This window comes from Microcaecilia unicolor, chromosome 4 (genome assembly GCF_901765095.1).
Source record: "Microcaecilia unicolor chromosome 4, aMicUni1.1, whole genome shotgun sequence".
Lineage (NCBI taxonomy): Eukaryota > Metazoa > Chordata > Amphibia > Gymnophiona > Siphonopidae > Microcaecilia > Microcaecilia unicolor.
In genome coordinates, this window is record NC_044034.1 from 37,234,091 (window position 1) to 37,246,784 (window position 12,694).

Genomic DNA, 12,694 nt, shown 5'->3' on the forward strand with positions numbered 1-12,694 from the left:
GGTAGGCGTCTGTTTTACTGTGGGTGCAGGGGTTATTGCCGCTCCTGCGGGGCGGGGAAATAACCTCTGTTTGTAATCATGGTAAAACTTTTCCCAATTCTGCGGTTTTACTGCGGATTACTGCGATTAGCCGCTTCCGTGTCATTCTCTAGTGTGAACACTTCAGAACCCCTGACCGAGCCCAATCCAACATTGCATTGTAGAAGACCAGGAAGGAGTCTGCACTGAAGGCTTCCCCCCCTTCCTTTTCCAAAACCTTTAATCGGCTGACACTTAGGGAATTCACCTCTAGCCATTTCCCAAGACTAGGAAGAACAGTAGGGACTGCAGCCACAACTCTTACAAGAACAAGAAAGGTGAGGAGGGGCAGGGGGAGGAGCCCAGCATCACCAGGTTTAGAGTCCTAAGTTCTGTGGACCTGCCACCACCAATCCTAGCCATCTAGTCTGTTCTAAAGGAGAGGGAAATCAGCCCCATAGCACTGTTGCCTGCAGCATCCTCTGGACTCGGTCTGTGATCTACTGGGAATTTTGGCCTATAGCCTTCCCAGGAGCAACCTACTACTACTACTATTAAACATTTCTATAGCGCTACTAGACTTACGCAGCGCTGTACAAATTAACATGAAAAGACAGTCCCTGTTTAACAGAGCTTACAATCTAAATTGGACAGACGAACAGACAGCTAGGGGTGGAGAAATTGCAGTGGTAGTGGTGATAAGTGAGGGTTTTGAGTAAGAGAGTCATGGTTAGGAGTCGAAAGCAACTCATAGTTGCTGCACCAGGCCAGCACCAGCCCCCTATAAAGGGGAGTGAAGTCTGATCTGAGCTATTTTTCTCTGGCTCCATCTACTGACAGGGGGACATAACCCACTCATCTAGACTGGTTTGGCATGGATAAGGAAGATCATGACTTACAAAAGCATCGAAAAGGGAAACGTTTCAAACTAGATGGCTATTGATCTAGGAAAATTAATTTCACTGTAGGGTGATAATTTTATAAAAGGGTGCTATATGCTTTTCTAAAATAGACAGCCAGAATAGCCCCAGTAGTCCACACATGCTTATGCATAAATTTACACCTGTTTTGAGAGTTTAAATGTGCATGAACGCTGCATGTTCTCACGTAGTTTATAATAAAACACGTGTACATCACAACTCACCGCACCCCAAACTATATTCCCTGGAAAGTATAAGTACATGCCATCTTGGCAATGAAAGCACTAAGGACCCATTTTACTAAGCCGCGTAGGTGCCTATGCGTGGCAAAATGGACTTACCACCCGATTACCGCGTGGTTCTTGCGGTAATTTCGTCTGAAAAATATTTTCTAGCGCGCGTAGCAGACACACGCCAAGTGGCATCTAACGCATGTAGGTCATTACCGCCCAAATTATGTACCACTAGGTCTATGGCTGGCGGTAAGGTCTGAGATCCAAATGGACGCGCGGCAATTTTGATTTTGCTGCATGTCCATTTTGGGGGGGGGGGGGGGGGGGGGGAAGAGGCCTTTTTTTACAGGTGTGCTGAAAAATGATTCTGTGTGCGCCCAACACCCGGGCCTACACGACTGCAAGCCACTTTTCAGTGCTCCTTTATTTATTTGTAGCATTTGTAGCCCACATTTTCCCACCCTTTTGCAGGCTCAATGTGGCTTACGTTACGCCGTAATGGCAATCGCCATTTCCGGGTCGAGAATTACAAATGATGTTACCTTAAGGTGCATACATTGTAAAATATGATACAATTTGATATTGTATAGAGGTTCCTGAGTGATAGAGTTAGTTATAACGTAAGTTGGTAAAAGGACCCCTTGCGGATGAATTCTATATATGGTTTACAGAATAGAGCTTATGCTTTGGAATCACGCCTAACTTTAGGCACAGCCATTTGCACAAACTGAAACATGGTGCAAATGTACGTGCCTAAATCGGGCGAAATCCCCCTTATTCTATAACAATGCACATAAATGCTAGGAACATCCCTGTTCTACCCATCACCCTCCCATTTCTGCACCCCCCTTTTTTTTTTACTAGCGCCTAAATGTATGTGTCTAATTTCCAATTAAATCTAATTGGTGGCAATAACTGCTTGTCAAAAAGTCACTTATTGGCACTAATTAGTTTGTTATTCAATTAAATTGCATGCACAAATTGGGCGCATGCCCATATTTGCATGCACAATTTTTGGTGACTTCCATAGAATTAGAGGGTTAGTCGCACAATTTTATAACAGTCCTCTTCCACGTGTAAAACATGCTATACACGAACAAAATGCTTTACAAAATTACCCCACAAATAACATTTGACACATAACTTTGAAATTAGACCCACGACTAAACACCCTTGAAAATTTAGCTTTAAACTGGACACACGTCTTATCTCACATCCCTATTGCTTAGGAAAATTAAAAAAAGCAAAACTAAATGATTCAAGATTTGAGACAAATCCCTGCTGCATACTAAACACAACAGCTGTGACGGGCGTTGGCTTCAGTTATCGGACTTGTTTGCAGTGCTCTGGGTTAGGATACACTCTGTGAAATCTCTCGTTCCAACAAAATTTTGAAATCACGTTGCTAGTTTTATGTTTCTACATCTGGACACAGCATGCACAGCTCCCTTGTAAAGTCATTTTCTACATGCGAAGGCTACCCCATGTTCTGTTAAAAGTAACGGAATCATCTTCCTTGACTCATTTTGTGGTTATACATGTAATTAACAAGAATTAGTTTTCTGACATTTACAAACGAATGCCAGATGTTTAAAATTTTTTTTTTTATAGAGGATAAGAGACTTGGAAAGAGTTTATAATGTAACCTTTGGGGATTTCTGTAACTGCTGATAAATGTTAAGGTTTCAGCGGTCGAGTCATTTTTTTGCACCCACATTTCTGTATCCTTGTTTTGAATTCCCACTGACTCTTTTCCTCACTGCCATTTACTTAGATAAGAACTAGATATCGGAAACAAATACAATGGAAATAATCAAGGTAAAAAAAAAAATTGTTTTGTGTATAAGCAAATACAAGCAAGGTACACACAACCCCTGTACTGTGTTAAAGAGTATGAAAATCTTCCTGGGTCTATTTGAAACCATAAATGGACCCAGGAAGAGAAACGTTAATCAGCATTGGTGGAGTTTGTAGGCTAACACCAGTCGGTTTCTATTGCCCCTGACGCAGCCTGTACTTCTGGCGAGATATGGCAATGTTGGGCACTCGTTACTAAGTCCTGGGAGCTTTGAAACAACCCATTAAAGACGTTTTTTCTCCAATAAGGTCTGCTCTTTTCTTCTGTTCTATCATGGGAGGAAAATGTCTCGGAACCCAGTCCAAAATGCACTTTAAACTACTAGATTTATTACGGGTAATAACCTCATTGACTGACAAAAGCCTTCCAATTCATTCTATAAATGCAAAAACTGTGCAAAAAGACCGGATTATGAGCACACCCCCCTCAGAAAAACACCCCCAGTCACACTGAGTCATTCTAACACAACCCCACTCACCCTCACCCATTCTTAATACAGAACTCAGCAAAACACCCCACTCACACTCACCTGTTCTCACACACCCCTCAGCAAAACAACCCCAATCACACATCCCAGAATAGCACCCCCCCACTCATCTCTCAGTACCACACCCCCACTGACTCACCTGTTTTCCCACACCCCAGAGTAGCACACCTCCACGCACACTCACCCCTTACTAGTACACCCCCCCACACACACACCACAGAATAGCACCCCCTGACCCCCACTCACCCATTCTCACACACATCTCAGCAGAAACCCCCTGCTCAAACCCTCTTCACCAGTACACCCCCATTCATACTCATTCATTCTCACACTCACCCATCAGTACGCCCCCACTCACCCATTCTCACATCCCCTTAGTAGCACACCCTCACTCACATTCATTTTCACACCCCCCTCAGTAGTACATCCCCACCCCCCTCAGTACCACACCCTCATTCATACTCACTCATTCTCTCACCACCCCTCAACAAATACAACTCTTCAGTAGCACACCCTCACTCACACTCACCCATTTTAATATACCCATTCACACTCACTCTCAACCATTTTCACACACCCTTCAGCACTGTCAATGTTTAAGGCTCGCTTAAAATAGAATATATTTAAAGCTTGAATGAGAACTTATTACAAATTATATTAAACATATTTAATATGTATCTACTCCTATGTGTTCTATTTCTGTTTGTACATATAAAACTATATATTTTATTTTATTTTTTACATTTGTATATATATATGTATGTGCTTATCTCAGTTACAAAGTACTAACCTATTGCTGAGCAATGCCAGCGGGGACAGCAAGTTTAACATATTAGAAATAACTGTGTGTTTGTCATGAAGCTAGGCTAGACTATTGGTTATGTTGAAACATATAAGAGAGACAGCAACATTAGTGTATTGTCTTTTGATAAGATATGTACTTAATATAAAAGCCTTTTGTAACTTACAGAATCTCAGATAATCCTCTAAGTACCTTAATTGCTTGGTAAGTCACTACTTTACTCATGGAGATGAATCTGAAAATTGCCTTCATTCTGAAGATAATTGTCTTTTTAACATAAAATCTGAATCAGGGTAAGGGAGAAAAACTTTAGAAGTACAATGGAAAAGAGCTTATTGCAGAGGTACTTTTACATTCTTCTCTCTCTCTCCCTCCCTGAACAAAGGATAGAAGCAGATAGTTTTATGTGAAATATTTGGAAGTAATGAATACACTACTGTTTTCATCCAAGTCATACACGTATGGGTCCTGCAAACAGTGAACAGTCTTTTTCAAAATGTTCACTGAATACAAGAGTTACTTGCAGGTCAAGCCAGCTGCGAAAGTGCCAGTGCACTGAAAAAAAAAAATGGGACCACTGTCCCACAGGACTGCCAGTGGCAAATCATCAAGGTCATGCTCAGTCCTTGTGAAGGACTGTAAACAATTCTCTTAGAACTGAGGTTTTTTTCCTGGGCCATTGTTCGGACCTGTGATTAGACTGGTACTGACGATGACTAATTTGGACAATACAAACCCTAAACGTTATTGTCTGGTGGAAAATGTTTCATTCCTTTGTAAGTTATCGAAGAAAGGTGCTCTCATCCAATTACAAGATTCATAGATGAAACAAGAGCACTGGATGCCTACCAATCGGTCTCTAGACAGTATCACAAGCTTTTGGGACACAAGGAAAAAATATAGCAGCAGTGAACTAAAATTTGATGCAAACATGATTGGGGTTTTATTTCTAAAGAGGGGAAAGGATGGAAACTGAGGTGGACTTGCTGAGAAAAGATAATTTTAAATGGGGGGAGGGGAAGGTTACTCCATCATAACACACTTTTTGTTCACATACCAGGTGCTGCAGGTTATTCTTTTTTTTTTAATCTTTATAGTTTTTAACAAACATAATGAATTATATGAGTGTTAATACACAAAAAGAAAATGTCTTCACTTATAAATAACAACTAATATCTAAGTTCCCTTTTACTATCGTCCACAATATTACATCAAATAAATGATCCAAGATAAGGAAAATAAAATAATCCTGCTTATATTAAACAGTCATTTGTAAATATAACTATAACTAATGAAGCGTCTTTCCTAAGTGGTTAACTCTAGCCTGCTATACAGTAGTACATATGGGATTAAACTTGTACACTAACCTCTTCTTTGCTACTCAGAAATTCTTCTAACTGCTTTGGGTCAAAGAATTGATATAGTTTAGATTGAAATTTAACTCTACAAATACAGGGAAACCGCAGAAGAAATTCCGCCCCCACTGCTACTGTCCTAGACCGCAGCATTAGGAACCTCTTACATCTCCTCTGCGTTTCCCTGGAAAGATCCGGAAAAGCTCTTATCTTTGAACCCAGAAACTCAGAATCTAAATGCCTTAGAGATAGTTTAAGTACTGCATCTCTATCCATTTCTAACGCAAACGTTGCAAGCAAGGTAGTTCTCTGTGTAATTACTTCAAGAGATGTTTCCAGGAATTCAGTTAAGTTCATTGCTCCCTGTAAAGGTACATTTTCAGATGATTTAACATCTAATTGAAGGTAAAAGTCTCTAGTAATAGGGGGCAATGATGTCTCCTGCATTCCTAGTATCTCAACTAAATATTTTTTAAGCATTTGGACTGGAGAAATCAAAGGTGATCTAGGAAAACTCAAAAAACGGAGAGACAATCTTTTAGATTGATTTTCCAGATATTCCAAACGTCTAAGAGTAAAGTTTCTCTCCTTAATTGAAGCCTGTTCAAAAAGTTCCAATTTTTCAGTTCTTTCAATCAGTTTTTTGACTTCAGAGGCTTGAGAAACATTAATTTGTAGTTGGTTCAATGCAGTCTCAGACAGTGCTTTAATTGTCTCTATATTTTGAAAAATTAAAGTTTGTAAAGCAGTTCGAGTGTTAAATGTCAAGTCCCAAAGTGACTCTAAGGTCACTACGGCTGGTTTTTCTATCTCTCCCAACAAAACCTCCGGTTGGAGGGCTTTCACAGCTTGCTCCAGAATACTCACAGTTTTAGATAAAACTGCATGAGTTGATGGCACTTCCGAGGCTCTTTGGCTGTCAGCTCCAGATCTTCTCTCTGGTAGGCTCCCTCCCTGAACGCTCAAGTACCCCGCTTCGGTCCAAGACGTCAGGGCTCACCAAGAGAGATTCCCTTCCGGGTTGAGGGGGCGCCGCACATTCGACGGGGCTTAGGGAAGCCCCGTCTCCACTCCTGTTCAGTGACGAAGCACTGACTCGAGCAGAAGGAGTAGAAACCATCATGGGAACGGGCACTGCTCCAAAGCGATCCAAAGTCGTCTGTTTGAGCTGGGGCATTCCGCCCGGGGCAAGGGGAGCCTCCCGAACTTTGCCTCGTCTTTTCCCCATCACGCGGACGGGGTAAGGTGCTCGCTTCAGCGACATTCGATCAATCTCAAAAGCGTGTCCGTTGACGCTTCCTACACCATCGCCATCTGCTGCAGGTTATTCTAAACTAGATATTGTTTTTCCCTGTCTATGTAACCAAACCCTGAATGGGGGAGGTGGAGCTGTAAGCAGTGGTGTGCTGGTAAATGTTTAAGAGCAGGCTCTTTCTCTAAAAAATATAAATAAAAACCTGGCGCACCCAGAGCGTCACTGCCCTTCCCTTCCCATGCTCAGCAGTAAGGAAACCCCATGAAATACACCCCCCCCCATGGCACAATCACTCCTTTTGTCTGCCCCAAACATCCCCTTCTTATTCTGCCTGTTTAGAAGGAATGGTTCCGTGGAATCTCAGTGGAGACTGGGTGGCGAAGCCAGAAACTGGGAAACAAAACGGGAGCTGGGCAGACTTATACGGTCTATGCCCACTGGGCAGATCTTTTATGGTCTGTGCCCTGAGAAAGGCAAGGACAAATCAAACTCGGGTATACATATAAAGTATCACATACCATGTAAATGAGTTTTTATCTTGTTGGGCAGACTGGATGGACCGTACAGGTCTTTATCTGCCGTCATTTACTATGTTACAATCAAATCACATTTAAATGCATAATAAAAAGAAAGGTGAAAAGGTGATTATAATCATTCAAAAGTAAAGTGAAAAGAAAAGACAAGACAACACAACATGTTCTTTATCCCTAACTCCTGACCCCGTACCAGCACCCCTCCAACAAAAAAATCTCAGTTTAAGAACCAAAAAAATGGAATAAAGAGGTTTTTTTTTTTTTTTTTACCAGCCTTAAATTTGACATATGAGTGTTTTAATCAGAGATATGAGGGAAGGATATTCCAGAGGGGAGGTGCACTCACACTAAGGGCCCTGTTTACTAAGGAGCGCTAGCGTTTTTAGCATGCGCGGCTTAGTAAACAGGGCCCTAAATATTGATTGGAAAATAGCATCCAAGTCAACAGTCAACCACCAGCAAATTTTGTTAAGCAGATCTTAAAACTTGTGAGGATGAATAAAGGCTGAAATAGCAAAACAGGTTTTTCCTAAAATGAGATAAATTTGACACACAAGACTGCAAATTAGGGTACTGAAGAGCATGGACTGGCTGTTCCTGGAGATGCTGTGTAACTGAGATTTTGCCTCTCCCCCCCCCCCCCCCCCCAGTTTATTCCTCCATCTTTCTGCGCTTTCTCAGACAGCATGACTACGCAGCTCTGAGAAACCTTGCTTCTCCCAAAGGCTGGAAGGATACCTCGTCAGGTACATCTTCATTGCTCTCACTGGCTATTAGGGACGCCTGCCACTACAGCTGGGTTCACATTCTCCTTGGTGTGAGCACATCAATCTGGATCCCCCGTACCACAATTAGTACATAAGTATTGCCATACTGGGACAGACCAAAAGGTCCATCAAGCCCAGCATCCTGTTTCCAACAGTGGCCAACCCAGGTCACAAATACCTGATAAGATCCCAAAAAGTAGAAAACATTTTATGCTGCTTATAAGCAGTTGAGTTTCCCCAAGTCCATTTTAATAATGGTCTATGGACTTTTCCTTTAGGAAGACATCTAAACCTTTTTTAAACTCCGCTAAGCTAACCGGCTTTACCACATTCTCTGGCAATGAATTCCAGAGTTTAATTACACGTTGGAGTGGAGGAGTGGCCTAGTGGTTAGGGTGGTGGACTTTGGTCCTGGGGAACTGAGGAACTGAGTTCGATTCCCACTTCAGGCACAGGCAGCTCCTTGTGACTCTGGGCAAGTCACTTAACCCTCCATTGCCCCATGTAAGCCGCATTGAGCCTGCCATGAGTGGGAAAGCGCGGGGTACAAATGTAACAAAAAAAAAAAGAAACATTTTCTCAGATTCGTTTTAAATTTACTACTTTGTAGCTTCATCGAATGATCCCTAGTCCTAGTATTTTTGGAAAGAGTAAACAGACGCTTCACATCTACCCGTTCCACTCCACTCATTATTTTATAGACCTCTATCATATCTCCCCTCAGCTGTCTTTTCTCCAAGCTGAAGAGCCCTAGCTACTCCAGACTTTCCTCATAGGGAAGTCGTCCCATCTCCTTTATCATTTTCGTCGCCCTCCTCTGCACCTTTTCTAATTCCACTATATGTTTTTTGAGATGGGGTGACCAGAATTGAACACAATATTCAAGATGCGGTCACACCATGGAGCAATACAAAGGCATTATAACGTCCTCATTTTTGTTTTCAATTCCTTTCTTAATAATACCTAACATTCTATTTGCTTTCTTAGCCGCTGCAGGACCAGATCCACGTGGCAGCTTATTAAAATTTGTCAATATGCAAATAACAAAACCAATATCCAAGACTGTACAAATAGTTACCCTGATACATTGTATAAAAAATTAAGTTGAGAGGAGTTCAGAATGCTTGATATATATTATATATATATATATATATATATATATATATATATATATATATATATATATATATATATATATATATATATTTAAACTTACAAACATCACTTCTTGGAAGCTAGCCATTTTGTGCATTGCAGAACAACATGCACTTGGATTCCATTAGAAACGGCATCATCTGGTTTGTGTTTCTGGTTATATTGCTATTACTTATGTGAAGGTTTTTTCCAGGAGGTTAATATGAACAAATATGACAGATTTCAAAGACTAAAGATAGAAGATGACTACTTTTTCTTACAGCAGTGACTAAGCTAATTGTTTCTCCACTACCTCAAAACTCCTGTGGTTTAAACAAATAAAGATATGACCAAACTATCAAATGTCAGGACCCCAGGTTTCCCACGACTTCACAGCTGCAGGAAGGAACACCAAAATCAGCCCTTCCCACGGAATTTCCCGATTCACTGCAGAATTAGCATGAGAAACCAAGGACTGGACTGGGGCAGTAGAAGGATGAGGCATTCTGGTCTAGTCTTGCTTCACAAGAGGATGACAGTGGCAATTGCATCATCTTGGGCCACGTTTAACATCTGTCAATATGAACAGCAGATATCCTAAACTGTGCGCTTTGAAAGACCCTCACCAACCTGGTGAGTAGGTTTAACCATCTAAGGGAATTAAAGTAACCATGAACTGTATTTTATCTAAGGAGGAAAGAACTGTAAATAGTTACTACTGGATCAGTGAAGAAAGTGTTGCTGTGCCTAAATTCATTTATAGTTCAACATTTTTATTGGTGACAAAATGTAAAACACATGTCCAACATTGTACGTTTACATAATCAGCTAAACATGTACATCTTCAAAACTGAATGATACAATCTGTCATCCAACTTTTCATATTTTCTCCCCGCCCCACCCCTCTATTCCATATCTTCAATATTTTATTGGGAATAATACATGCCCAGATATCTGCTGGTATAAGGAACTCTGCTCCAATCCTAACATGCACCCCTTGCAAACAAACGGAGCTAGGCTGTCATCACACTTTTTATCTTATACCTCTTCCCCTCCATTGTTATGCAATAATAAGTTTTTATATTCAACAATTTTTAGTGAGAATGAGATTACCAAAGAAAATTATTGCAGAGATACATTTAACATTGATAACATATTTCCATTACTTCAGCTTGTGTAACACTTATCATCCAAAACCCATCTCCTAAATTCATTTAAAGGACAGTAAAGTTTGGTTCCGACAGAAAGGTTGTGTGTGGAGTGACTTATGGAATAAAAGTCTGGTGCAGCTTGCTATGGCCTACTTGCATAAACCCAGGTCCCACAACCAACAAATTTGACGTGTGCCCCTTCTACCTAGCTTCCCAGGCTTACACCAGGCAGCCACCTAGGTGTGCAGATAAGGGGGTTATACCAAGGTGCTGCAATGTCTCTTCCTCATAAAAAGCTGAGATGGAAAGGTGAAGAGATCATAGGGAGCAGAAGGGGGAGTTGCAAGATAACAGGGGGTACATGGAGGCAAGTATGAAGAGAGAGCGGGAGTAAAGATATGAAAGGGGGCAAGAGTTTGTAAAGGTTGTGTGTGAGGGGGCCAGTAAGACTGAAGGTGCAGTAGGGTGTGTTGGGGCCCCAGAGGTAGAGCGAAGAGGGTGCCGGAGAACTGTGAGTGACTGAGGAGATTAAGAGCTCAGAATAGGGAACAGAAGCAGGGAGAAGGGACAGCGAAGGAGAGAACCGGAGGAGAGGTTTATGTGGGACCTCCTGGCAGCGGGGAGAATAAGGGGAGAGGGGTGATGTGGACAGCATCTGTCATCTGCCATCAGGTGAAGAAGTCTGGGTCAGAGAGGAGAGTAGAAATAGCTGCCCGACTGGAAAAAGCATCACTCTTCCAAGCTGGAAGCAACAGCGTATGCCAGGGTAGGAAGGAGTGGCAATCCCATCTTGAGAGCACACTCATGGCCAGGATCGGAGGAACAGTGATAGACACGGGGGAAAGGTAGACAAAATAGGGGGTGGTTACCCGCCCCCCCCCCCCCCCCAAAAGAAAATGATCCAGGCTCTGCTGCTGCACTGGCTCCACTCTCCTCACCACCAAAATAATTGCCTTAACCTCCTCCCTCTTCTATTACCAGATTCTCCTCCTAGACCAAGGATGCCCTCTTTCTTCCCTTCCCCCTTCCTCTACGTCCATCCCCTATTCCTCTATCTCTGTTGCCTGAAATTCTTTCTCCATTTTTCTCCTGAGACTCCAGATCCTTTCTTGTTCCTCTATTCTCTCCCTCCCTTCTTTCCCAGCAGTGATCACGATCACTTTTCCCCCCAAAAAAGGATCAAATAAATTAACATGCAAGAAAAGTAAGAAACTATTTAACACACAATAAAAATGTATATTATTTGACATGCAAATATATTCAGATTTATCAAATATATCACATAATTGCTGCAGAATCTTGAAAACTCTGCTACAGGAAACTGGAGGGCAAAGACACGTTCTTACCTTGAATGTCATCGTTGAAGGTGCAGTACTTGTTGCGATACTTGTTGAGAAGCCTAAAAGCATTGGAATTGGCAAAATCTTCAAACTGAATAAGACAATTCATTCCGTATCTAGAAGAAAAAAATATATACATTTCTAATGAGATTATATCAGGCTCAAAAGACCTAGTTGTTTTAAATAGAGGACAGGTTTGAAAAGAATACAATTGTTTTAGAAAAACAACTAAAATACAGGACCAACATCTAAGTTTTACGGAGACAGCTGGAATATTGGGTTGGTAAGAAGATTACGTGTTGTAATTTTATGGCAGTACTGGTTCAGGTGATTACCTAGTTATTTTGAAATTGTTACTTTACTGTTATGATGTAACTGTTGGACCCACCTTGGATGCTAGAAAGATGGCATATAACTACTACAAAAACCAGGGCTGTAGCCACTAGAAATATGTATTGTCTCTCAGTGTCAGAAACCGCCCTACTCTGCGGGTTTCAAACACTTTCATCAAGGACAAGGGTTACGGCCATGATCTCTCTTCATTTAAGTCCTTTGGAGACACTGCGAGACCATATATAATGTGTAGAAGTAGCTTATATAGGCGCCTCAATCAAAGTTAGAGCCGGAAATATCTTCGTCGTGACGTCATTGCAACAGCAAACTTTATATAGTACATATAAACATGAACGTGAACCACAGAATGATTTCCAAACCAAAATGGTAAATATATATATGCTGTATAAACAATTAATTAAATTATAGTATTCCACTCAATGTTCTCATTGAGACCTCCTGGATTGACAGTTCTTAGAGTGAAGATCCACAAGTCACGGACAGAGTC

General features: G+C 41.5%; 1 protein-coding gene across 1 annotated transcript in view; it reads right to left on the bottom strand.

Moving 5' to 3' along the window:
• ME3 (malic enzyme 3) overlaps positions 1-12,694 on the bottom strand; it is a 202,653-nt gene that overhangs the window by 46,963 nt on the left and 142,996 nt on the right. Inside the window, exon 8 of the mRNA XM_030200152.1 lies at positions 11,860-11,969. Coding sequence (XP_030056012.1) covers positions 11,860-11,969 — 110 coding nt within the window. The remainder of the gene's footprint in view (positions 1-11,859; positions 11,970-12,694) is intronic.